General features: G+C 17.0%; 7 protein-coding genes across 7 annotated transcripts, besides 33 other annotated features; 4 read left to right on the top strand and 3 right to left on the bottom strand. All coding sequences in view use genetic code 6, as the record gives it.

The window, feature by feature from the left end:
• Positions 1-882: 882 nt before the first annotated feature.
• Positions 883-920: a microsatellite.
• A 276-nt stretch (positions 921-1,196) lies between these two features.
• Positions 1,197-1,257: a microsatellite.
• Positions 1,258-1,805: 548 nt separating this feature from the next.
• Positions 1,806-1,866: a microsatellite.
• Positions 1,867-3,262: 1,396 nt separating this feature from the next.
• On the top strand, positions 3,263-4,564 carry IMG5_169480 (hypothetical protein; the record flags this gene model as incomplete). The annotated part of the gene is made up of 4 exons (XM_004029939.1): positions 3,263-3,338; positions 3,390-3,494; positions 3,544-3,957; positions 4,017-4,564. 4 exons carry the CDS (start codon positions 3,263-3,265, stop codon positions 4,562-4,564), a joined length of 1,143 nt encoding a protein of 380 aa, XP_004029987.1.
• A 370-nt stretch (positions 4,565-4,934) lies between these two features.
• Positions 4,935-4,963: a microsatellite.
• Positions 4,964-6,252: 1,289 nt separating this feature from the next.
• Positions 6,253-6,299: a microsatellite.
• Positions 6,263-6,336: a microsatellite.
• Positions 6,265-6,338: a microsatellite.
• Positions 6,281-6,343: a microsatellite.
• Positions 6,288-6,321: a microsatellite.
• Positions 6,288-6,338: a microsatellite.
• A 24-nt stretch (positions 6,344-6,367) lies between the features above and the next one.
• On the top strand, positions 6,368-7,327 carry IMG5_169470 (pq loop repeat family protein; the record flags this gene model as incomplete). The annotated part of the gene is made up of 3 exons (XM_004029938.1): positions 6,368-6,471; positions 6,515-6,845; positions 6,908-7,327. The coding sequence occupies 3 exons, from the start codon at positions 6,368-6,370 to the stop codon at positions 7,295-7,297; spliced, it is 825 nt and encodes a 274-aa protein (XP_004029986.1). The 3' UTR covers positions 7,298-7,327.
• A 308-nt stretch (positions 7,328-7,635) lies between these two features.
• Positions 7,636-7,691: a microsatellite.
• Positions 7,653-7,690: a microsatellite.
• Positions 7,653-7,705: a microsatellite.
• Positions 7,706-8,762: 1,057 nt separating this feature from the next.
• Positions 8,763-8,798: a microsatellite.
• A 330-nt stretch (positions 8,799-9,128) lies between these two features.
• Positions 9,129-9,179: a microsatellite.
• A 1,918-nt stretch (positions 9,180-11,097) lies between these two features.
• IMG5_169460 (hypothetical protein) lies at positions 11,098-13,325 on the top strand (the record flags this gene model as incomplete). The annotated part of the gene is made up of 8 exons (XM_004029937.1): positions 11,098-11,129; positions 11,301-11,340; positions 11,513-11,779; positions 11,831-11,891; positions 11,940-12,103; positions 12,438-12,485; positions 13,018-13,158; positions 13,206-13,325. 8 exons carry the CDS (start codon positions 11,098-11,100, stop codon positions 13,323-13,325), a joined length of 873 nt encoding a protein of 290 aa, XP_004029985.1.
• Positions 11,888-11,928: a microsatellite.
• Positions 13,326-13,446: 121 nt separating the features above from the next.
• On the bottom strand, positions 13,447-15,309 carry IMG5_169450 (hypothetical protein; the record flags this gene model as incomplete). Its single annotated transcript, XM_004029936.1, has 3 exons — positions 13,447-14,313; positions 14,371-14,864; positions 14,922-15,309. 3 exons carry the CDS (start codon positions 15,307-15,309, stop codon positions 13,447-13,449), a joined length of 1,749 nt encoding a protein of 582 aa, XP_004029984.1.
• A 168-nt stretch (positions 15,310-15,477) lies between these two features.
• Positions 15,478-15,508: a microsatellite.
• A 624-nt stretch (positions 15,509-16,132) lies between these two features.
• Positions 16,133-16,166: a microsatellite.
• Positions 16,142-16,201: a microsatellite.
• Positions 16,202-16,449: 248 nt separating this feature from the next.
• Positions 16,450-16,539: a microsatellite.
• Positions 16,470-16,539: a microsatellite.
• Positions 16,540-16,980: 441 nt separating this feature from the next.
• On the bottom strand, positions 16,981-18,871 carry IMG5_169440 (protein kinase domain protein). The gene has a single exon (XM_004029935.1). It carries the CDS (start codon positions 18,807-18,809, stop codon positions 17,004-17,006), a length of 1,806 nt encoding a protein of 601 aa, XP_004029983.1. The 5' UTR covers positions 18,810-18,871; the 3' UTR covers positions 16,981-17,003.
• Positions 18,870-18,924: a microsatellite.
• Positions 18,884-18,965: a microsatellite.
• Positions 18,966-19,531: 566 nt separating this feature from the next.
• Positions 19,532-19,592: a microsatellite.
• A 20-nt stretch (positions 19,593-19,612) lies between these two features.
• On the bottom strand, positions 19,613-22,491 carry IMG5_169430 (kinesin motor domain protein; the record flags this gene model as incomplete). The annotated part of the gene is made up of 4 exons (XM_004029934.1): positions 19,613-19,620; positions 20,144-20,234; positions 21,034-21,098; positions 21,591-22,491. The coding sequence occupies 4 exons, from the start codon at positions 22,489-22,491 to the stop codon at positions 19,613-19,615; spliced, it is 1,065 nt and encodes a 354-aa protein (XP_004029982.1).
• Positions 21,524-21,583: a microsatellite.
• A 249-nt stretch (positions 22,492-22,740) lies between the features above and the next one.
• Positions 22,741-22,780: a microsatellite.
• A 275-nt stretch (positions 22,781-23,055) lies between these two features.
• Positions 23,056-23,093: a microsatellite.
• A 490-nt stretch (positions 23,094-23,583) lies between these two features.
• Positions 23,584-23,632: a microsatellite.
• Positions 23,633-23,766: 134 nt separating this feature from the next.
• Positions 23,767-23,809: a microsatellite.
• Positions 23,810-25,143: 1,334 nt separating this feature from the next.
• Positions 25,144-25,204: a microsatellite.
• Positions 25,148-25,265: a microsatellite.
• Positions 25,195-25,239: a microsatellite.
• Positions 25,207-25,254: a microsatellite.
• A 138-nt stretch (positions 25,266-25,403) lies between the features above and the next one.
• Positions 25,404-25,773, top strand: IMG5_169420 (hypothetical protein; the record flags this gene model as incomplete). The annotated part of the gene is made up of 3 exons (XM_004029933.1): positions 25,404-25,545; positions 25,608-25,694; positions 25,754-25,773. The coding sequence occupies 3 exons, from the start codon at positions 25,404-25,406 to the stop codon at positions 25,771-25,773; spliced, it is 249 nt and encodes an 82-aa protein (XP_004029981.1).
• Between the last annotated feature and the right edge of the window lie 1,755 nt (positions 25,774-27,528).

The raw sequence follows: 27,528 nt of genomic DNA, 5'->3' as shown, positions 1-27,528 counted from the left end.
TTTTTAAAAATATAATAAAATAAAAATTGTTTTAATAATAAATAAATAAATAAAACAAAATATGGGTATTTGTTCTTAATGTAGATATGGTGAATAACCTTAAAATAAATAAAAATTTCTAATTTGCTTTTAATAAAAGCTTTATAATTAAGTACTTTTTTAAGTTATAGAAGGAAAATTTTAACATTTTCTTTAATAGTAATAAATAGATGCTCTTATAAGTATAAAAAATCGTGAATCTACATTTTTAGTTTAATATAATATATTAATAAATGAAATCGAAGGAAGCAATAAAATATAAAATATAATAAATAACTTATTTGAGTAAACAACTAAAATTTAGATAAAATCAATTCTGATTATAATAGATGATTTTTAACATTTTACAAAAGAATAAAGATTACAATTAATATATGAAATAGTAAAATTTTATTAGGATTAAGATTAAAAATATTGCTTATAAAATATTTCTTTTATTTCTGAAAAACAAAATCTAGTTTTATAATGGAAAGATATTATTTAAAGAATATTAGAAATTGAAAAAAATTAAGAAGAAACATAAAGCCATTAATAAGAAATATAATTAAATTAAAATTATTCGAGTGATGTTTTATATGAATATTGAATTTTTTTCTTCATTTTCAATATTATTTAAAGCTTTAGCAATATTTAAATTTAATAAATATATTTATAATTATTTATAAAAGAATAGGTTCTTGTATATGTATTTTGAAAATAAATAAATAACATTTAATTAGAAAAATTATAACACAAAAATTATATAAAAAAAAATTAAAAACGGCAAACTAATTTTCATTTTTTAATGAAAAATTATAAATATATTTTAATTAATATTAATTATATTTTATATTAACTTGGTAAAAATGTTATTTATAATATTCAAATATATTTATTAATATATAATGTATTATTTTAAAATATATTTATATCTTTCTGATATTAATAAATATTGTTTCAGTAAAATTATAATTTTTTCAATATATATTAAATATTAAAAAATATTTATTAATTTTTAATAACTTTATTTTTTATGTAATTTTTTAAAAAATTCAATAATTAAAAAATAAAATAGAGAAATATAGATTGTTTCATTTATTTATTTTCTATTGAGTTTTTTTAAAGAAATACATAAAAAATTTCCAATACTAAAGAGAAATATTTTAAAAACGTGAAATATATTATAAATAAAAAATTAATAAATTAATAAAAATAATTAATATTTAATTAAAATAATTATTAAAACACTTAAAATTTTGATAAATATATATAAAAATATAATAACTAATTTTTTTTTGAGTTTAATTATAAATATATACTTTGCAAATTTCAAAATTTATTAAACAATATTTTTATTTATATTAATTTATATTTTATATTATAATTTACAATATATTAATTGTTTTAAAGTTGTTCTTTTTAAAAATATTCAATTTAAAAAAATAAAGTCTAGTAAAAACAGATAAATAATTTTGTTTTGTTGATTAAGTTTATTATAGAAAAAATTATAGAAGAAATAAAAAGCATCAAAACAATTAATAATATACATAGAATAAATAAAAAATAAAACAATGTTTACAATTAAAAATATAATAGAAGTTAATTCTTCAAAATTAAGTAAAATATAAATAAAATTAATTTGATATTGTAATTTTTTAAATTAATAGTCTAATAATATTTATATATTTAATTTTTTATTTATTAAATCATAGAAAAATATAATTATATGTTAATTAAAAATAATAGTAACCTAATTTGTAAAAATTTCTAAATAAAAATTTTTATTTAATATAATATTTTAAAATTAGTAAATAAAAATAAATTTAATAATTAGTAAAATATAATATTACTCATATATTTTTTATTGTAATTCTATAAATATCATATAATAAAATATTTAATTTTAAAATTAAAAAATTAGTATAAATATTTTTATTTATATTAATTTTTAAGGCAAATATATTATTATGCAATAATTAAATAACGAAAAAACAAATTAAATATGTAAGTATTTAAAAATTATAAGAAAATATATAAACTATATAAAATTTTTATTTTAAATAAAATAATTCTAAAAAAAAATTTAACATATTAAAATCCAATTCAAAATTAAAAAATAATATTTAATTAAAAATATATTCAAATTCAAATAATAAATATGATAGTATTAAATCTACAATGAATCTATAAATTAATTTAAATATAAAATATAACCAAATTTATAAAGTGTTTACATAAAATAAGATTCTCTTATAATAATCACATAGTAGATTTTCCTTTTTAAATATTTGTGAAAGATATATATTTAAATTTAATAAAAATTGACTGATTTAATAATTAGAATAAAAACTCAAATAGAATTAAATATATTTAAAAAAATCTAATAATAATAATAATAAATGCTATCTAACAAAAAAAAGTCAAGAAGCTATTTATCAAAAAAACATATTTTCAATCAAATTTTATATCATAAAATAAATAAAATAATAACTTAATAAATATTGATTATTATAATTAAATATGATTAAGAAAGAATATTATATAATAAATTAAAAATTCATATTTTTATTTTAATAATTTCAAATAATAGTATGCATTAAATAGTTAATCTAAATTTAATAATTTGATAAAATATCAATTAAAATTATTATATAAATAGATTTCATTTATCAATTATTAAAGAAAGTATAATTAGCAAAAATAAACAAAAACTATAATAAGTTAAATCGAACATTAAAAAATTAATTTTTTCCTTAAAGAGGAAATAAATTTTATTAGTTTAAAATTTAAATATAATTAAACATGCTACTTTAAAAAATATTAGACATATTAAAAAATATTTTTTTGTATTCATGTTTTTTAATTTATTATAATATTTTATCCATTTAAAATTATTTATAATATTAGTTTATAATATATTTTTAAATCATTATATATTAAAACTAATTATCTCTTCATATATCAAATAATTAATTTTCAAATAAAGTAATTAAAGTTTAATAATATTTTTGTTTTGTATATATATTAAAATTTCCATTATTTATATCAATATATATAATTGCTACATTTATTTAAATAATAATAAAATAAGTGTATAATTTTAACCCTTTATATTAAATAAAAAGATTTTTCTTATTTTCTTAAAAAATTAAATTTGTAAAAAATATTAATAATAAAATTAACAAATAATTGTAAAATACAAAAAAAGATAAAAATAAAATTTTTTATTTATAAAAATAAAAAAATGCGCCCTTAAAACGTTGGAATACATGGAATAGAAATATATTTCCCAAAAACATATATATCTCAATAAGAGTTAGGTAAAAAAAAATATATCAATTAAATATACAAAAAAAAAAAAAATTAAAAAGAATAATTCGATAAAGTTTCTGAAGGAAAATATACAATAGGCTTAGGATAATAAAATATGGCTTTTGTAGAGCCTTACGAAGATGTGAATTCTTTAGCATTAACAGGTATATATAATTATATTTTATTACTTTTAATAATAAAATATAAAAAAAGTTGTTTAAAATACTCTTGAAAAATACAACATAAGTCCAACTTAAATTGGTCGTTTAGAAGTAGGAACAGAAACTTTGTTAGACAAATCAAAATCCACAAAAACAGTTCTGATGTAATTATTTTCGTCTTATGGAAATCATGATATAGAAGGAGTAACTACAATAAATGCTTGTTATGGAGGAACAGCAGCTTTATTCAATACTTTAGCATGGGTTGAATCAAGTGCTTACGATGGAAAAAAGTATGGATTGGTAGTTTGTGTAGATATTGCTGTATATAAAAAAGGTCCGGCAAGACCAACAGGAGGAGCTGGAGCTATTTGTATATTAATAGGTCCTAATGCACCTATTTAAGTTGAAGAAATAAGAAGCACATTTATTGATCATGTTTATGATTTTTATAAGCCAGATGCTTGTAACTAAATTTACTATAGTTTTTTTTTTTAACAAAATAAAAAAATTTAATTTTTTTAGTTTCTGAATTTCCTACAGTTGATGGACATCTTTCTATAAAAACATATTTAAATGCAATAGACAATAATTATAAAAAAATGAATGAGAAATTAAAAGAAAGGCTCAATAAAAAATTCTCTTTAAATGATTTTTAATATGTATGTTTTCATGCTCCTTTTGCTAAAATGGTACAAAAAGCATTTAGTAGATTATATTTTAATGATGTATTAAGTTAAAATAATCCTTAAATTAATATAACCGAAGAAGAAAGAAATACACTTTTGAAAAAGAATATGACAGTAATGAAGTTTAAAAATTAATTAATAAGCTTGCTTTAAATGATTGGAATAAAAAAGTAAAACCAAGTCTTTTTTTTGGAGAACAATTAGGAAATATTTATACTGGATCACTTTATGCGGGACTTTGCTCACTTCTAGGTAATGAAAATATCCAAATTTAAAAAGGAGAAAGAGTTTTAATGTTTTCTTATGGATCAGGTTTAGCTTCTTCATTTTTCGTGCTTAATTTTAAATCTGACTACTCAAAAATGTAAAATAAATTGGATATGAAACAAAGATTAGCTTAAAGGATTAAAGTTCCAATAGAAGAGTTTGATAGAATTATGTAAGAAAGATAATAATAATACGGACTTTTGTAATAAAATATTAAGGTATATTTTATTTTAAAAATAGAAGAAAAAATATATATATATATACTTAAAGGTAAATTTAGATAAAATTGAAGTTGGTGCTTTTTATTTGAGTGATATTGATAAAAATTGGCGAAGAAAATATTTAAGAAAAATTGAAAATAAAGTAAAAATAAATTAAATTTCAAATAATAGTTAAGAAGATTATGATAATTAAAGATAGAAAGTTTCAGAACGGTTATCTGAATTAAAAAAACAAATTGTTAAAAATAGTTATTGATAAATTATTATTATATATATATATTTATATATATATATTATTTTCTTAGATGATTATTTATTTTTCTGTATTTTATTTTTAAAAAATTAATCAAAAAAATAAGGCTTTATCTATATTTTTGGGCCTTTTTTTGAGTTTTTAAAAGAAAATTAAAGTAAAAATAGAAAAACATCAAAAAGACAATTGTGTATTATTTATATTTTCATATTGTTTTTTTAATTTTTACTGGTATTTTTTATCAAAATCTCTATCAAAAATCAAAAGACAATTATCCATTTATTCTAGTCCTTTTTTTTTTTGGATAGAATTTTTAAAAATAAATTGTAGAAATAATATAAAAAAACAATATGCATATAAGTATATCTAAAAATCATTAAAAAATAAATTAATAAAAAACACAATTTTAATAACACTTAAATTCTAAAAATATATAAAATTTTCATAATAATACTTAAGCTTTTTATTTTAGTGTTCGAATACAATAACATAAAATAATTATATTTATTATAAAATTTAAAATTCGAATAATATATATATAATATTATCAGCAACAACTTAGCCTATCTGAATTTTTTACTCCCTTATTGACAACTCTTAAAATGGCTGGATTTTCAATAGCAGCCATAATTCTTTCTTTATCATTAATTTATTTATTTACTGCATATTCTTAGGAGTGAGCTCCTGGCGTAATATATACATCAATTTTAAAATATTTAGGGAGTGATCGAATTAATTTAACTTTTATCATTAAACCTATCATTTAAGCTAAACTGCAATGTGGTACAGTTGGTGTAAAAAATACATTTATATTATTTCCATTTATTTTTATATTATCAAGTTCTAATACATTTAATTATTCAAGGGTTAATGGATGTTCAGGGTCATCTATATGTCTTATTATATCAAATATTTCAAGTTCATCAATTTAATCATTAATATTATCATCCTCTTCTTATTTTTACCTTAATTTTTGTTAAAATTGTGAAAGATTCTATTTTGTTTAAAATATTGCTGGATTTGCATTGTCTAATTTGTTCATTTTTGTTTGTTTAAATTATATATTAAAAAATTTAATTTTAATTTTTTTCTTTCGAATAAATATATAAGTAAAAGAAATAATTATATATGTAAATATATTTTTTATAATTAATTATTAAATTAGATATATAGCATAGATACAATTTATTTTAATGATTTTAGATTATTTACAATGAACTATCTTTTAGAATAAAAATAAATATAAACTAGATTAATACATAATAATTTATAAATTAATTTTTAAAAAATAATATTAATTAATCTATAAAAAATATAAATAAAAATTTCTTTTATTAAATCAAATAAAAAAAATTATTTAATTAAAAAAAAAAAATTAAAAATAAAATTAAATAATAAAAAAAAATATAAAAAAAAAGATTATTAGTAAATATCATAATTATATTTATGAATACCATTTCTATTATAAGCTAAATTATAGGTTGGATTTACTGGTTTGCATGGTCATTTAGTTTTTACGGATAAATTTATGTCAATTATAAAAAGAAGAGGTTGATATTTATATATATTTATAATATTTTTATGTTAAAAAAGTGTATAAGGCTGTAAATTAGATTTCGTAATCTTAAATTTTACAGGATTTCTTTTTTATTCTATATATACAACAGTCGGTTATTTTACTGATAATCCTGAAAAAAGTGGAACAGGTGATGTTTCGATTCAAGATGTAGTATTTGCATATCACGCATGTATTTTGACGATAGTTACTTTATTATAAACATTTATTTATCCAGTAAAAAAAAAAAAACTTCAAATATCTTATTTTTTATTAATAAAGCGCGGAAATAATTAAGTAAATAACATAACAATATTTTCAATTGTATCAATATGGACATTTGCATTAACATATGGTTCATTAAATGGAGTATCAATAAAAAAATATATAATATTTATTTATATATTTTAATTAAAAAAATTAATTTAAAGACTGTGTTTTAAGCAAATGGAAAAGTTAGTTTAGTTAGCTTTTTAGGATATTTTAAAGTAGGTATTACTTTCTTTAAATATTGTCCTTAAGTTTATTGGAATTATGTAAGGAAATGTACAGAAGGTTGGAGTATTTTTAATATTCTAATGGATGCAACTGGAGCTATTTTTTCGTTTTTACAAAATGTGGTTGATGCAATAGGGTAAGGGAAAAATCCAATTAGTGGTGGAACATTAAATGTAGTTAAATATGCTCTTTCTTTAATTAGTTTTTTATTTGATATTATTTTTATAATATAGCATTATATATTATATCGTAAAAAAACAACATAAAATAATGAATAAATAAGTCTTTAACAATAGCTAAAGTAATAAGAAGTTGAAGATTGACTATAATATTATTAATTATGGTTTGTAATGCTATTTTCAAATTTATATTTGTAAATTAAAATATTTTTTTTTATTTTTATGTTTTTTGAAATGATAGACTTTTTTATATATATATTTTTTTTTAAAAATTATTAATTATAATTTAATAAAATAATGTATTTTTTTAATTTAATATATTTATTATTGAATAGACTTTAAGTTTAAAAGCATATTTAATAAAAGATTAAGAGCTTTATTTTGTAATTTAATTAAAATACTTTTAAACATATATATATATATTTTTTTTTAATTTTACTGTTAATTTTAAATTATTTAATAATTAATTACAAAACATAATAATTTATTTTTAATAAAAATTATTTTATTTATTTTATAATTATTATTTTAATTATTTAAATTATTTTTTTACAAAAATAAATCATGAAAGAAATGGTATAATTTTATTGGTAATAATTATAAATATTTTTTTTAAAAAAAATAATAAATTAAGTATTAAAACTCAAAAAAAGAACAATTTTAATAACTATAAAATGTAACACTTTTTTTTAAAAAAAATAGTAATTAATTCTTTTTAAAAATAAATAAAAATAGATTCCAATACCTCTAAATGAATATTTTAATTAAAGTTACGATTTAATAGAAGGTTAAATTTTTTATATTAATAAATAATATAAAAATAATTTAACTTTAGATGACTTAAGGAAAATAAAAATACAATAAGAACAGATTAATCAAAAAAAATATAAAAGTAAAACTAAATATCAGAAATCAAAGTTACTTTAAAAAAAAAATCAAAGAATATTTTATTTTTATTATAATTTAATAGAAATAAAATTAAATAATATAAGGAAAATTTAGCAATAAAAATATTACTTATGATTATAATGGTTAAATTATTATTCCTAAAAAAATTAATTCTGAAAATAATATTTAAAGTTTATACAATTAAGTTTAGTAATAATAATTAATTATAAAAATAATTTAAATGAAAAATATTATTATTAATTTTATATTTTTAATTATTATTAAATATAATAAAAAGATATTAAATTGGTTAAGGATAATAAATAATTAAATAAACAAATTAAGAATATATATATACCAAATAAACCTAAAATAATCAATAAATTATTTAAAAAGATTAAAAAGAACAACAAAAAATAAAGGATATATAAACACAATAAGAAACATAGTTTTAAAATAATTAATAAATATTTAATAATATTTAACCTTATTAAGGTTTTACCTCCAAAGGCTCTAATGGTAAAGTAAAAGAATTCAAATAAAAACTGAATGAAGATCTAAACATAAGAAATATATCTAAAAAATAATCTTAATAATATGAATAAAACTAATCTAAATTTACGTAAAAAAATAACGAAGATATAAAAGATAATATCAACATATCTATTTTGTAAAATAATAATTCCCTTGTTGACAAAATAAATCAAAGATTAATTAAAGATAATAAGAAAATAATTACTAATAATAATAATAATTATAGTTAATGTTAATTTAAAATTACTAAATATAATTTATTTAATTAAAAAAAGGATATATATCAATAAAAAATTTTTGGGTATAATATAGATTAGACTTATAAAAATAGTATTATTAAAAAAGATGATTTTACTTCAAAAAATAATAAATCTGATTAAAATAACAATAACTTTGATACATATAATAAAGCTGGAACAATTAAATTAAAATAAAAATTTGGTATTATTCAAATATAAGATTAATAAAAACTTCTTAGTATGTTGTAAGATTGATTTAAATATTTATTTAATATATATTGTTTTTAATTTAATATAAATTAAATTAATACATATATATATATATATATAATTATTTTTTTATATATATTTATTTTATAATTTTTCAATAATATATAAAAGAATATTTTTTAAAAAACATATTAAACTAAAATTATATTTATTACAATAATTCTTTTATTTGTAAATAATAAATATGGATAATTTTCAAAATCAATATAATTTAAGTTAAATACAATTGTAAAATCTTAACAATAATTTTGAAAAATAAAAAGAAAACTAATTAATTCCATTGTAAAACAATCAAATAAAAATTAATTATATATCTTCCTCAAATACAGCAAATTTTGAAACATAATAAGAACTACAAAACATAAGAAATTATTAAATATATGATAATAATTAGGAAAATTAATAATAATAAGAAAAAGAAACAAAAATTATATAAACATAAACTACTATTTAAGAAAAAGAATAAATTATGAAATATTATAAGATAATTATAATTGTAGAAAATGTTTATTTTATACATTCTTTATCCTGTATCTTTATTTGCATTGGATTTTTTTTTATTAATAAGGTTATTGTAATGAATTAAATTATTATAGATATTCGTTGCTGTAAAATTTAATATACATGTTTATTTTTATAAAAATAATAAAAGACGATTATTAGTTAAACGAAAAGATGCAAAAAATAGTTCGCTTATAAATTGAAAATAATAAAAATATTGATGAAAAATAATATAAAGACTTTTTTAAATTTGAACATGAAATTATAAAAAAAAAGCAAAATGCTAAAAATTCAGGAATTTAATTTTATAATGTATTGGAAAGTACAACTGAAAAAATAAACATTAAATATAAATTATTTATTATAATTTTAGCATTAACGACATAAATTTATAATGTTATATAATTAAAATCAGAATATGCTATTGAACAAGAGTTATATATTTTAATTTATCTAGGTTTTCCTGCTTATATATTAATGACGCCTTTTCATTTTTAAATTTTAACCTTTGCTGTTGGATTTTTCTTTTTATTGCTATATGTTGTTTTTATAGGTATTGATTTGTTTTGCACATATATTTAAAAAACTATAATCTTTATTTATTAATATGTTAAATTATATTTTTTTTATTAAGAGATTCAACTAAAATAGTTAATTAAAGTTGTTGTATTTGTCTTTGTTAATTTGAAAATTTAAAAGAGTAAATTTGCAAACTAGAATGTATTCATTTATTTCATCTTACTTGTATCAAATAATGGCTTTTTTATCGAAAAACTTATTGCCCTGTATGCAGGAAAATTATTTGAAAAAAATATAAAATATAATTATATTTTATTTATATAAAAAATATCATTTAGATATTTTTAATGAAAATAAATATTATATAAATATATATGTTAATTAAAAGTATTTATACAAGTATTTTTTTATAAATTAAAAATAATAAATTTAATTTTTTTGTTTATAAAAAAATTAAAAACATTATATATATAATACATTTTAAAAGAAAATAAATAATGAAAATTAAATTTATAAATTGCAATTATTTAATTATTTTTAATTTCCATATTTAATAAGAAGTTTACAACTTATATATATTCATATATATTTATTATTTTAATTTTTTAATCTTTAACAAAAAAAAATGTGAAAATAAACCTATGAGAAGAGCCTAATTAATTTTTTTAATAAATATAATCTGAAAATATATTTTTTTATAAATAAAAGATTTTTAACAAAATATATTTGTATTGAAATTATTTGATCATTTTAAAAAATCATATTTTGTAACAAATATTTTATTAAATTAATATATTTACATACAACTAATAATTTCTTATCAATATAAAAATAAATTTAATATTTCAAAGTTAAAATTATATAAATAAAAAATGATCAAAAATAAATAATTTAAAAAGAAAAATACTTAACTATAATAAGAACCAATTTAAAATAGTTTTTTTTAAAGTCTTTTAAAAAACTAGAAGTCTGTAATCCAAAAAAAGGATTTAAATGAACTAAACTTAGTTTAATGCACATAATTAGTAGAATAAATTTCTTAAGAAATAATAGCTAAACCAGAATAAAATGTTTATAACAAAAAATATTTTAAGATATATTTGTAAATTAAAATAATATATAAATATAGATTTAACATATGTAAACGTTATTCCATTTGCTTGAAAAAGATAATATATTGATTGTAAAAATAACAGCTTACTCACTGGTACAAATATTCAAAGACATAACACCATTGTAAATAACTTTTTTTTTTTTTTCTAGGTGAACATATATTACATTTTTTTAAAAAATAAAAATAGGTATAAAATTGATTATTAAGATTTATAAAAAAAATTGGCAACATAAATTACAAAAGAAGTAGCGAATTAATATTAAAATATTATTATATTTTTATAAATAAAAAAAGGAAAGGTCTGTTATATAAATGGAATGCAAACTTTATGAATTTTATGAAAAGTTTGTTAAAGTTATGGGATATTTTGCAAAATTAAAAAACAAATATGCTAAATAATAAGGTTAGGAAATAAGTGATAAACTTAAAGAATAATATAATGAATTAAGATTAATAGGATCGAAATCTCTTTTAAATTTACTTAAGCATTTATATCACTTTAATTTTTCTAAAGAAATAGCAGAGTTTGTAGTTCATAAGATATGTTCAATTGATTTGAAAGTAAAATTTAAAAAAAAATATTATTTAATTAATAAATAATTTTTTTAAAAGGTACAGGAGCCAGCCAAATCTACAATAAAAAAAATACTTTCAGATCCAACTCATTCTTTATGTATAATTATAAAAAATATTATAAATAATATAAAAAAATCACAAATAGATGAGATAAAAGTTGTTTTATTAAAAGAAATGGGGAAAATGCTTAATTAGACATCAGAAAAGGATCTTCCTGATGATTTTATTGAAATTATAAATAATGTTTCAATAGATTCTAAATACTTAAAAAAAGATTTAGACGAAGAAAAAAAGAAAAAAATATAAGATGTATAAAATAAAAAATTATTTATTTTATTTTATTTAAAAAAAAAAAAGTATAAAAAAGCAAAAAGTTAATTTTATAAAGATAAAGATACTGAAAAAGGAAATTTAAAAAACAATAAGAAAAGAAAATATCAAAATGCAATAGAAGAAAAAAAAATGAGGCTGATAAGGTTAAATAAATGAAAGGAGTAGACAAAAAAGAGTTAAAAAAAATGAAAAAAGAACTTAAAGAAGAATAATAAGAAGGAGAAGCTGATATAGATCCTAAACAAATAATAAAATATAATGCAGATATACTTGAGAAATTATATTATATATATTTTAAATTAATAAAAAGGCCTTCTCCAACAAAATTTTTTTCTTCTTTAATGGATGGAATAGTTAAGTAAAAAAAATTTATATATAAAATATAAATTATATAAACAAAAAAGATTTATACATATGATAAACGTTGATTTAATCTGGAATATAATGGGATGTTTGATATAATGCGCATAAAATTTAAGATAATACGCAATCAACAAACATGGTACTGATCCGAAAGCTCTACATAAAAGATTACATTGTATTTATACTATTGAAGTAATAATTAATGGACCTGGTTAAGTATTTGAAATAGATGACAAAGAAGCTTCTTTGAATTTCTTTCATGTTATTATTGATTTAAATAGAAGTTAATAGGTTTTTAATTTATTAAGTCCAGAAGAAGAGCTTTTGATTATTAAAATTGTAGAAATTATGTTTATTAAAAAAAGACAATTTTCTTACGAATGCATTGCTAGTTTTATTAAAGAATTTTCAATTCTTTTGCAAAAAATTCCAAATAGAAAATAATTTTAATATACTTTATTATTTATTATTAAGCTTTTAGTTTCTGTATTTTTTTATTTTTTTATTTATTCCATTATTTTTGTTAGAAACATTCGAAAATTAATAGAATGCTTGATGATGAAAATGATGGATTCGGATTAAATAGATATAATGAAAAAATTGAAGATCCTTAAACTACTAATGCTATCAATACTTCTATTAATGAAGATATATCTAAAATATCTAATGTATAATATATTAAATTATTTATTAATTTTTGTTAATTAACTTAAAGTAAACGAAATCAAATGAAATAAAGAATATAGTCAATAAAATATTAAAATAAGAGCCTTTACATCCTTCATTATCAAGTTTATCAGTAGTTTAATTTTACCAAAAATATTAAAATTTATGAATTTTGTTATTTTCATGAATATTTTTTATATATTTTTATACTAAAGTAAACCAAATGTAATAATATAAAGTTATATATATATATAAATCTATAAAAAGCAAAAAATTATAATTAAAATAATTCAAACAATATTAAAGAAAGGTTTAAGCTTATCTTTAATTAGAACCCATTCACTTTTACTAACATCATTTCTATAAAACTCTTTAAGAGCATCGATAGATTCCCTACTTAAAATTGAGACAAGTTTGCAATTAGTTGAAAAGTTATCACTTCCTTTAATTCTAATAGTAATATATCCGTTTTCTTTTCTAGCTTCTTTTACACTTTTCTTATTAACTTCTATATTTTCAACAATTCCTACTTTTATTTTTTCTTAATTATAAGTACACAATTGAGTTCCAACTTTAATAACTCCTTATTTAACTTCTCCATTTATCAAAAATGGGCTTGAATTACAAAGAATATTGTTTGGTTTAAAAATACATGGAAAAACGGCTAACTTTCCTTCTTCTTTTTTTCTAATAAGGATACATTCTTCTTAATATTTTTTAAAGGAATCAAATAATTAATAAATTATTTTTGCTGTGAAAACTTTTATATGATTTTCTTCTGCATATTTTGCTGCATCTGGTAAAACTTTAACATCAAAAGCTAAAATACAAGCAAATTCTTTTTATCCAACAATGCCTTACTTTAGGGCAATAGACACACATTCTTTGCATACAGAACCGACAGATGTATATGAAATAGGTATTTTTTGACTTTACAAAAATTCGCATAAAGCTTCTAAAGAACCTAAAGAGGAAGCCAAAACAACAACTCCTTATTCTTATAATTAAATTTTCTTTAATTCTAAATGATTATCTTTTAACATAGTCATTGCATAATCTTCATCTTCTTAGCAATTTATTATATGAAGTTCACTTCCTGCAATTGCTTTTTCAAGATCTGGAGCATATATTTTTATACCAATTGAACCTTCTATTTACTAATTTTTATAAAAATAATATTTATTTAAAAATTTATATTTGAAAAAATTAATTACTTAATGTTTTATATATTATCCTTTAATCCTCATTTCTTTCATAGGATGAGGTGTTAGAATAGCCTTAACTTTAGTTTTAATGATTCCATTGAACCCAACAAGCGCAATTTTATCATCTTTTTTAATTGACCCTTTTTTTAAAATTGCATCAACAGTGAATCCTAAACCTTCAACCTTCTTGACTTCCATTACTACACAAGAGAAAAACTCATCTTCATCCTAATAATTTTATAAAATCTAGTATTATTTCAATACAACGCTCAATAAATCAGGAATTCCTTCTCCACTAATTGCTGAAGTAGGGATAACTTATACAAATTCTTTTCTATTTAAAGATTCATCCCAGAAAAGAGTCACGTTAATTTCTTATTATTAAAACTAAGTAACGATTTCTTAAAATCTTTAATTGAAATCATTTATTGTATTTTTTTATTGATTTTTCAAAGCAAAAAAACTGGACCTGAACTCTTTTTTATTCCATCCGTAGCATTTATCTATTTTATTTAAAGCAATTATATATGGAATTTTTTATTTTTTGAACAAATTTATACACTCAATTGTTTAAGCTTCCAGTCCATGCATTAAATCCACTACTAAAATGGCCAAATCACACATTTTAGAGCCTCTTTTTCTTAAATTTTCAAAGCATTCATGTCCCGGAGTATCTATTATTAATAAGTTGTTGATTTCTTATTCTTTTAAGGGATAAAATTCTACACACTTTTCAATCTGTTGGATTATATTTTCTTTTGGAAAATATGTTGCGCCTATTTATTAAGTTATTCCTCCAGCTTCTCCTAGTTATACATTTGTATTTCTTAATTTATCAAGAAGCTTTGTTTTTCCTGTATCTACATGACCTAATATAGATACTATAGGACAACGACAATTATTTTTTTTACAAAAGTCAGAACTTTATGAAAATTTTAAAGGAGACATGGATTATAAATCTTCACTTTTTTCTTTTCTTTTTTATATATTTGGAATTTCTGTTGAATTTTTTAAAATATCTTCACTATCTTTTTTTAAAAAGGAAGCTAGAAATTATTATTTTTTAAATTCTTCAAGCTTTTATTTTGGATTTTTTAAAGTTTATTATAGAAGAAGTTTCTTTTATTTTTTTTCTTCTTATTTTTTTAATAGTTCTTCTTATTAAATTTTGCGTTCTTCTGCTTCTAGCCTTATTTTTTCTTCATGAATTCTTTGCTGTTCTTTTCTTTGTATTTCTATTTATTCTAATTTTTATTTTGCTAGTTTAGCTGCTAAAGGAATTTTTTTCTATTTTTATTATTTTAAGTTTTTTTCGTTACTATTTTATTCTTTTTCTTGTATTTTTTCTTCTTTTTTTTATAATTTTTTAGTTATTTCTTGAGAATTTTTTTAGTTGGTTATTGTTGGAATAGATTCATTGATAGTTTCTTTCCTTTTTTTTTATTTTTTTGAACTTTTTTGATGGATATTTTCTGAACTTTTCATGTTTTTTAGATTATCTACATCTTCCTTTTTTATGTTTTTTTATATTGTTTCTGGAGTTTGGATTTATTTAGGACTACTAGTTTCTTTATGATTTATTATTTTATCTTTGTTGTTAATAGATTTATTATTATCTTCTTCTTCCGAAGAAGATTCTGTTTAAGAATTATCTAAAAATTCAAAAAAATTTTTGTTTTATTTAACATGTAATATGATTTCCTCATATGATTTATTTTTATAAATTTTATTTGGATTTAAATTTGGATTTTCATCTTATGTTGATAATATCATTTTTGTATTATGTATTTTTTTATTATTTATTTAATATTTTTTTTATTTAATTATAATTTATTATTATATTTAAAATAAAAATATAATTATAATATTTATAATGTATTTTTTATTTATTCATTTTAGCGTAGTTTACTTTTATTACAAATAATATATAATAGAATTATAAATTTATAATTATTATAAAATTTCTAGAATTTTTTATTTAATGATACATAATTATTTATTTTTCAGTTTTTTTTTTTGTATTTTTTTTTTTTTTCGAATTTTAGTTTATTATTTAAATTTCTTTTATAACTATAATAGATGTATACTTAATTTTCATTTTTATTTAAATTTATTATAATTTTCATTTTTTTTTATATTTATTATGATTTTCATTTATTTATTTATTACTTTATTATACTAATTATTTTGACTTATTTTTACTATCATTATATTATAATTTCTTGTTAATTTATTAAAAAGCAATAAAATAAAATATATTTGTACATTAGATCGTTTTGAAAATTTTGAAATGTGAAATATATTTATTTTAGTAAATAATAGGCATTCAATACAAAAAATAATTATATTTAAATAATATTGTTTAAATAAAAAAAATAAAAATTAATACATATACAAAGCTTTTTTTTTAAAAAAAAAATATTCAAACAAAAAAAATGAAGTTTTCTGAATTTTTATTTTAATATAAAAAAAATATATTCCAAATCCAAATCATTAATAATATAAAAAATGTGTAAACAAAGATTATTATTATTTTTACTTTTACTATTTGATTTTTATATATATATAAAAGGAGAAAAAAAAAAAACTAAAATTAAATCATAACAGTTAAATAAAAATAAAATAAAATAATAATAAAAATATCAACTTTAGCTAACTTAATTAAGTTTAAGCTAAATTTTGTTCATCAACTGATCAGCTTCTAACTTATCATCTTCATCATAATACTATTTGAAATTGAATTATTCTTTATTATTATTATTTTCAAATTAAAATGTATTTTCAAGGTTTAAGCAATCAAGAATTCTATCAGCATGGATCATTAATTATTTAAAAGGTTCCAAATCTTTAACGTCTTTAGTTTTTTCAATAATATGACCAATTAACTCCTAAGAATATTCTTAAAGAATCTTTATAAGAACCTAATCAATATTTTAAGCTATATTATTAGAAATGGCAGATTTAATTTACGGATCATTACAATTAACAATATTAGGAGAGCCTTTTATTTTTTCCCACATTGAGTTAAAATATAATCGAAATACATCATGTTCTTTTTCAATATAGTCATAAATATCATTATAATCTTTAGAAGTGACAAATAAATCCCATAATTCAAGTTTGAAATAGTTTTCTTTTTTTTTCAATTTATTACATAATAAATCTACTTACTATAAGAGTTTCTTAACAAGCAAAAATCCAACCATTTCAAAACTTTTTAAATCAGTATTATTCATAGCATCTTCTGCAATAGAAGCCAAAAATACATAGATATTTCTTTCATGTAAAATACGATTTGCATTTTTTTTCTTTATTCTAATTTACATTTCACGAACTGACTCTTTTGTTTACATTTCATCTTCTTCATTGTTTTTATTTTCTTCTTATTAAGATTATTATGTCTATTGGCTATTTTAATAACTATTATCTTCATCATTATTTCTTTCTGTTTGTCTCTTTATCATTGCACCTTAATAATTCTATTATTAAACACTTCCTTTTGCAACATTAATAGCATAATTATTTAATTCTTGCTTTTTTTCAATTTCACTTGGATGATTTATAACTTTATTATTTTTTATATAAAACTTTGACATATTAACTGCTAATTATCCATCATCTTTTAATGTAGCTTCTAGATCATTCTTTATTTTGTCATCTAGCAAATGGTTTATTTAATGATTAAATACTTCATCCCATTCTATTCTTTTTTTAGGATCTACAACTAGCATTTTTTTTAATATATCTTCAGTTGCAGGAGATATTTTATTTATTTTTTTCGGAATATCTAATGGTTTTGTCTTTATGTTTTTAATTAAATCAATCATATTTGTAGCTGTAAAAGGAGATTTTCCAAATAATAGTTCATAAAAGACAGTTCCAATTGACCAAATATCAACTTTATTATTATACTCTTGCCCATCCAAAATTTCCGGAGCCATATTAAGAGGAGAGCCTAGCATAGTTTAAGCCATATTGTCGTTTCCTAAGAGTTTAGAAAATCCAAAATCCGCAACTTTTATGTTCCCATTATGTTTTAAGATATTTGCGAGCTTAAAATCTCTATGCATAATTTTACTTTTAACTAAAGTTTTAAATGCATTTAAAATTTAAATGAGAAATTCGATTGCTTCGTCTTCAGTTAAGTATTTTTTTTCTTTTTAGTATTATAATAAATCTCCTTCATTACAATATTCCAACATTAAATAAAAATTATTTGCAGTCTTCTTTATGTCATATAATTTTATTATGTTTTCATTATTACATGTTCTTAATACTTTAATTTCATTCTCAAGAAGTTCATTGAATTTACCTTTTAAAAGTTCGCGTTTTACTACTTTTATAGCAATGTCTTAATTATTTATTTTGTTATATCCTTTAAAAACGTCTCCGAATTAGCCTGAACCAATTTTTCGTTCTAATACGTAGTTGTCTACTATTTTTGGCATATTTTTTTTTTTTTTTTTGCTTTTATTTTTGTGGATTTTTTTGATTTATCAAAATTTTTTATTTATTTTATTTTATTTATAAAAAATTTATTTTGTTTTTTATATCAAAATTTTAAAAAGATTTATTTTATATATTTATCTGCATTTATAAAAAATATAATTTAAAATAAGTCTATTTTTATTGATTTTTTGTTAATTTGTAAGATAATCATTTATTAAAAAATATATTTTATTTTTTATAAATAAAACGAAAGAATTATTTAGATTCTGATAATGATACATTATCTAAATTATTTAAAGTTATATTTAATTAATATTAGGATAATTTATTATTAAAAAATAAAATGTAGATTTTTCTAAGGTTTTAAGGATTATTATAAATTTTAAAAAATAAATAATTTAAATAATTCTATTTTTGTAATTTATTTTTATAAATTAAAATTTAAAAAAAAAATTAATAAGTCTAATTTATATAATATATTTTTTATATATATTTACAAAATGTATAAAATAATTGTAAATTTAAAATTAACAAAATTTTTTAAATCTAATAAATAATAATAAAAATATAAAAAAAATTGAATTTTATAATATAAATAAAAAACTATATTAAATTATTTTTATATTTTATAATAATTTATATATTATAATTTTTAAAAACTTTTTTTATAAATAAAAATATAATTTAATAAAGATTTATAATATGCAAAAATATAAAAAACCTTATTTTTTAAATAAATATTCATTAGATTCTTATATTTTTAAATAATATATTAATTATATGCATATATATAATAAACTAATCATTTATCTATTATTTTTTATTTATACAATAATAATAACAAATAAATTGGTTGTTTGGTTAGTTATCTATATCACAAATATAAATTAATATAATATATTTTTTATATATTTAGCGTATCTACATACATAAATCTTTTAATATTATTTATTTATTATTTATCTTTATTTTCTATTTAAAACTCAATTAAAAAAAATGAAAACGCACAAAATTATTGACTTTAAAAAAACAATTGAAAAAAAAATATTTTCTTCTAAAAGTATTTTAATTGAATTTATGTATTATGTAAACTATTTTTTTTTTCAATTTCAATTTTTTTTTATCATAATAAATATTATTTTATTTTTTATCTAATAATGAGTTTTTCTTTTTATTTAAAAATTGCTTATTATTATTATTTTAAGACAGTTTTTACTTGGAATAAAATTTTCATAATTAGTTTGCTTATTTTCTTTTCTGTAAGATTTTTAATTTATTTTATACTTCTTTAACATATAATAATCTTTGAGCTGAACATTATTTTATTTTTTACTATAAATTCTGATATTTTCATATAAGTTAGATAATAATTACCATTTTAATATTTTTTGATTTTATAACAATTATTAGTCAAATTTATTAGCCTATTATTATATTTTTTAACAAAATTATATATTTTTAAAACTTTTAAAATTATATTAAATTTAAATGTTTATATAATTTAAAATTTTTATTTTAAAAACATAAATCAAAATAATTTTTATATTTATTTTAAATAAACTAAATATAAGTTTATAATCTTTGAACAAAATATAAATAATTATATAATCAAAATCAAAAAAGATTAAGATTTTATTATTGTAAAAACTTAAGTAAGATTTGTTTTTCCTATTCTTTTCCTTTAAAATTATTAATTTATTCAAACAACTTTTATCTGCTTTAATGAGCTCTGTTACAAAGGGTAGTTGATTATATTGAATCTTAATAAATTTTCATATTTTTTTCTTAAAAAAGCAAGTCGGAAGAATTACTATTTGTATTTTATTCATTATTATTTCCAAACTAATTAAAGTTTTTTTCTTTTATGTAAATACTTTTACTTAATGCATACATTCTTTCATCTAAAAGAATATTTTCTTAATTTAACTTATCAATGTTATTTCGAAAATTTTAAGAAAGTTTTTTTAATTTTTTGTTTTCATCTTTTAATTATTTATTAGTTTCATCATTTTATCCTATTTTATTTTATATTTCATTTATTTTTTATATATTTTCTTTTTCTATTTTTTATAATTCTTCTAATTAAGAGTTCAAAATTGCTATTTTTTCTTCTTTGATCATTACGTTATTAATTAAATTGAAGTTTTAATCTTATAAATCAATAAAATTTTTATTATTTTATTTTTTAATCAAACTTTAAATAAATTTTTTTAAATTTTCTACACTTTCTTCTTCATTTTTTTCATCATCGATTCCAAAAAAATTATAAACGAGTTTTAAATCTTTTTCTTTTTTATTTTTTTTTGATAATATATCTTTCAAAAAAATTTTTTATTGCTTTTCTTCCTAATATTTTTATTCAAATTCTTTTAAAATATTTTCTAAACCAAAATTTTTTTTTTCCAAATCTTCATTTTTCTATTTTGAAAAATTCTCTTCATTTCCTGTAAAAAAAATTTATTTAATTTTGTTGAAAAATTCTTAAACTATTAAATTAATATTTGTTTTATCTAAACTTTCAATTTCAAAAATGCTATTAATGATATTATTTTCGCTTTAATTATCATCCAAAAAACTAATCTTATTATAATCATCTAAACTTTATATTTTTAATTTTAAATCAACTAATAAGGTTTCAAACCCAATATCCTTTAAATACTATAAAATCCAAGATTTTATATCTTCATTGCTTTGATAATTACTAATATCAGTTTTATTATTATTATTATTATTATTATTATTATTATTATTATTATTATTATTATTATTATTAATACTACTATTGATATTATTGCTTTCTAATAATTATTTTTTCAATCTTCTAATTTCATTTTACAATCCTTCTAAACTTAAAGTAGAGTTGAATTCATTAGCCTGTACTATAAAATGAATTTTCCCAACTCTTTCAGCAAACTTAATAGTACTTAAAGTTTCTAAATAACATTCCAAAGCAGGACTAACAGCTGCAAACATAACTAGTTTAGAATTTCCTGAAAGTGAATCTTTAAGAATATGAGTTAATTTAGAGTTTCTATAACAAATATTCTATTGATTTTCGGATAATCCTCTCATTACAATACCTAATTATGTTAAACTTATATTTATTTTATTTGCTTCTTTTAATCTTTATCCTTCACAAAGCGTCTATTTTAATCTTTCTGATCCTGCTAGATCAACAAAATGAATCTTTGATTTTTTCTCTTTTGTAATATCGTGACTATTTTCAGAGTCTTGAACTTAAATTGTCCGTACTTAAATTGTAAATATAGAATGAGATCTTGAACTTTCTTTATTAATTCTGTTATTTTCTACATGTCTATTCTTTTATCCTTTAGTTATCAGCTCTATAGCTTATCCACAAGAAAAAATTTCTACTTATGTCAGATTTTCTACCCTAACACCATTCTAATCTTCTATAACTCGTATATTTTTTCCTTTAGGAGGTATAGGTTGATATAAATCTATTATTTCATCCATATAAATCTCCAAATATTAACTTTCTATGTGATATTCTTTACATTTTTAATTATTTAAACATTCAAATAAGTACTTCATCATTCTTTGTATTAATCCTTAATCCTTTTCCTCGCTTTTTCCTATCATTGTATATGTTTTTCCTGCTCCTGTTTAACCATAAGCAAATATACATATATTGTATCCTTATAAACATGATTTTATCATTTATTTGCCAATTAAATCAAATATATCATATTAGTTAGCTTAAGGGGATATTATTTTGTCAAATTAAAAAAATTAGTCTTAAATCTTTATAGTTGTTTCACTTTGTTTCCATACACATATTTCGTTGCCTTATTCTTTCTCTCGTTGATTTAGTTCCCTTATACGAATTAATACTTATACACTTTAATATTATTTTATTTCTTATTCTTGATTGCTCAATTTTTTATTTTTATAATCGTTTATGATTACTTTTTTTAATATATTTTTTAATTTTTTTGTTAATATTTTTATTTTTGCTTACTTGCTAAAATTTCAGTAAAAGTAATTATTTTATTATAAATGCAAAATATTTATAGATATTCATATTTAGAAGAGGAATATAATACAAATTTTAAATTTATTTTTATAATTAAATTATTTAATTGTTATGTTATATAAAATTTATTTAATATATGGAAAACAAAAACAATAAATATTAGTCATTTAATACTAAAATTATATAATAATTTATTTTAAATATTTACTTTTATTAAAAAAATTATATTAATTGACTATTTTGTTAAAAAATAAAAATATCGATATTTAAATAATAAATATGATATATAATAGTGATTACTAATTTCATGTAAAATATCCTTTTTATTTCTGAATTAATTATTATTCATATTAATACAGAATTATAAGCCATCAAACAATGATTTTAAAGATATAAAAAATAATTATGTACAAACAATAATTTTTTAATACTTTTAAATTAAATAAAAAAAGTAATTTGAATAATTTTGTGATTAAGATATTCCATATGAAGTATTAATTAAATTATTATAATAAATAATAAAATAATTTACTTTTTTATGAAAATTTAAATAGGAGTATAAATAAAATATGATGCATTTGAATGAGAAAAGCTAAAGTTAAGAAAATATATAACATAAATCTTTAGTAATAATTATTTTTTATTAATATTATCATTTAATCTAAAAATAAATTAAAAAAGTATATTAAAGAGTTAGAAGCAAAATGTGCTGAGCTATCAAGGTTAAGAAATAAAGCTGAAGAAAATCTACATAAATAGTTTTAATTTATTTTCTTTAAAATTATTATGTTAATATAAAATTTTATATTTAAATAGAAAATTATAATAATATCAAATGAAATTTGAATATGAATAATAATCTAATTAATCAAAGTAAAGTTTTATTTTATAAAATAACAAAATTTCTAAATAAAAAATGAAAGAATGTAAGTTGAGCCAAAATAATAAACAATACATTTATTTTAATAAGATTAAGATTAAAATAAGACTCAGATTTAAATATAATAATAGTGTTCTCCAAAAAAATAATCTCTTGATATTTCAGGAAAAAAGAAAACTAAAAAAAAAGGATTATAGTTATCAGATTGCATGCATATTTCATAGTTATTTTATTTTTATATCAGTTTTATTTTAAAATAATATAGATAACTTAAAAATTAAATAAAAGAAAACATAACTTAAAATAGCCAAACAAATTTTAATAAATAAAAATTGCAATTATAACTACAAGATAAGTAATTAGAAATAAGAGAACTAAAATAAAAAATAAGAGAATTAGAAAATAGGTTAAGTAATAAAAAAGAAGAATAAGTATAATTAGAAAAAAGAAATGATTTATTTGTCAAATAAGTTTAAAGTTTACCATTTGCATCAGAAATATATGAATTAAGAAAGGTTAATGCTTAATTTTTTTAAGAAAATAAAAACTTAAAATAATAATTATAAGAAAAACAAAAAATTTTAGATAAAACTTAAAGTGATAATAAAAGTTTGAAATATAAAATTAATGAATATATTGAAATTGAAAAGACTAGATTTTAATAAGAAAATAATCTTAGAAAATAATTTGAAGAATAAGTTAAAATTGTAAAAATTTCAGAAGATATTGGCTTAATAGAAGGAATAACTTAAATTATGGATTATTTAAGATAATCTTTATGTGAAATTTTTTTCGAATTATTTGTTAGAAGTGGAAATTTGGCTTATAATAAACAAAAGTTTATTAAAAATTTATAAATATTTTTTATAATAAAAAAAAAGTAACTCATTTAATATTTTTAAAGCTAATTTGTAAGAATTATTTGGGAAAGAATGTAAAGGATTATCTATTCCACTTTTCTTTTATTAAAAATTAAAATAAGTTACATAAATATATTAAATTGAATAAGAAAATGAAACTTAACCAATAATGTATTACTTTTAAAAATTATTTATTATATTATTTAAAAATATAATAAAAAAGGGATTAATTTAATATATTTTTTTAGCAATCACTTTAATAAATAAAAGCAAAAAGTTTATTATAAAAATAAAATCAGGATATCGTATTTATTAATTATTAATACTTATTTTTTATATTTTTTTTTATATAGAATGAGTTAGAGTTATTTAGATTATTGGCTTTGAAATATAGATAAGAGTATCCAACTTAAGTAAAAAAAATAGAATTGGATAAGAATTTAAATAGATAAATTGATGATTTTATTATTGAATCATGTATAAAGTAAATTTTTTATTGAAATCTAATTTTTAAATTTATTTGTTTTTTTTAAAGAATATATTTTTAATAAGAAATATAGAACAAATGAATATAAAAGAATACGATATATCATATTTATTTTATATAAATAAAATAATATTTATAATTAATAAATTATAAATTTTTGTAAATAAAATTATTAAAATATAAATTAATTTAATAAAAATAAATATTAATTTTTTTAAAAAATTATATAAATATTATATTGAAATTCTATACAAAATTTTTTAATTAAATAATAATTTTTTTTATATTTTATTAAAATTTTATTCTATGTATATTATTAATAATTATTATTTAAATTTTACTTTTATTAATTAATTTGTTATTTATAAAATGGAGGAGCAATTTTAAAATCCTAAACATCCGTTAGATTTGTCTATTCAAGACTTAAGCGAAATCAAATTATTATTTGATTAAGCAAAATTATAAGCATGTTCAAAAAATAATTATGACATAGGAGTTAGTCTTGATGTATGTAAAAATTTAAATTAATTAATTTAAAAATAATAATATTTATATATTTTATTGAATGGAAAGAAATTAAGTTAAGTATTATCTTAAAAACTAAAAATAAATCCAAAATTTATTAAAAAAACATTAGAACAAATATTATATTCAAATAAAGTATTGAAAATATCAAAATAGTTATATGTATATATTATTATTAATATTAAAAAAATTAGATAAACTGGAATCAATTTGAAGAAATATTAGTCAAAGAAAGTGATTTACGAGAAAATCTATATGATTGGTTTTATTCCAAAAATTAAATAAAAACTCTTTAAGAATAATAAAACATAAATTTAAAACCATAAAAAACTACTTAGATTAAAAACAAAAAAAATTATATAATTTAGTACTTTATTGAATTAAACTTAGAAGACTAACTATATTTTTTAGTTGTTTTTGATGATGGAATTCTTTCAATATTTGACTCTACAACATTTACTAATTGTTATGAATGCATATAATTTACCTAAACTAATATAGAAAGAAAAAAAAAATAACCAGAAAAGAAAAACAGTGAATAAAAACGAATAATTTAAAAATTAAATAAAACATCAACATTATCAACCCAAAACTCATCAAATTTTAATGTATAAATAAAATTTAAAATTAAAAAAAAAAAAATTAAAAGTAATTTAGTGATGAATTTAATTATAAAAATGTATTAAAATCATATTTATGTTCAACCTTCAATGAAAAAAAATCAATTTAAAGTCGATTTAATTCCTAAATAAAAACTTCATTTTAATCTAATTATATGCGTTAAGCTCCCAGACAGACTTTAAGTTTTGATTAATAATTTTCCTTTTACAAAACTTAGAATTAAAAATCTCCTAAAATAAGTACTTAAGAAATTAATCTGTTAGAATTTTCCCAAATCTAAAATGATAATAAAAATTATTATTCAGCAGAATTAGAAGCTTATTTATAAAATAATAAAGAATGTATGCATTAAATATGGAAGAAATTTGCTTAATTACCTGTTTAGTAAACTGGTGATTTTGTACAAGTAATGAATGAGTTAAAGAAAGATAAGGAACTAAACAAAATAAATATGAATCATTTAAAATAATTTGGTAATAAAAAAAATAATAAAAAAGTTCATTTATTTTCCTACATAAGAGAAAAGTAAAATAATATAGTAACTGATACTACTTTTTATGATAAAAAAAACTCTTTTAGATTTTCTGAGGCTTAAAAGTAGTTATTATATTTAAAAACATTGGATGAATAAATTAAAAAACCAAATATTTAATAATTAACAAATAGTATTTAATTAGAAAATAATTCCTCTCCTCCTTTTTCTCTATTAAAAAAATTCGAAAACTAAAAAATTTACATCTCAACTATCACCTACTGTGATAATTTAAACATATTAGCAAGAGCAACGTTAAATTGTATGTTAAAACTGGAAAAAATTATTAAAAAGAAAGGAAAAATATTTTTAAAATTCATTTATACACATTAATTTAATTAAATTTTATCAAAAGTGCATTTTTCATTAAATAAAATAACAAATAAATGGAATATTCTTTTACTTTTTGAAAGCTAACTTTTATTGAAAGTATTTGAATTCGATATTAATGAATAGAACAATTAAGAAATTTTCCAAAAATCATTTATTTAGATATATGAATATAATTTTCCAGAATATCAAAAAATAAACTCAAATAATCAAATATCTCTCTAACACATAAAATATTGTGAAAATGAAAGTTCAATTTTAATAACTAGCTATTCTTCTCAGTTTTTTATATTTTCAAATATATCTGAATTAGATAGAACTTATTTCCTTTAATAAAATAAAAAATTGGATCAAAATAATCATAAATATTCTATTTCGGCAGCACTATATTTCTCTTTTAAAGACCGAATTATAATTTTTGGAACTTCTTAAGGATAGATAATTTTTTATTGGCCTTTAAGTGAAAAAATGTAAATAATAAATAAT

The sequence above is a fragment of the Ichthyophthirius multifiliis genome, assembly GCF_000220395.1.
Source record: "Ichthyophthirius multifiliis unplaced genomic scaffold scaff_1120509251251, whole genome shotgun sequence".
Classification (NCBI taxonomy): domain Eukaryota; phylum Ciliophora; class Oligohymenophorea; order Hymenostomatida; genus Ichthyophthirius; species Ichthyophthirius multifiliis.
Note: the sequence above shows the minus strand (reverse complement) of the source record. Positions and strands in the feature narration are given on the sequence as shown.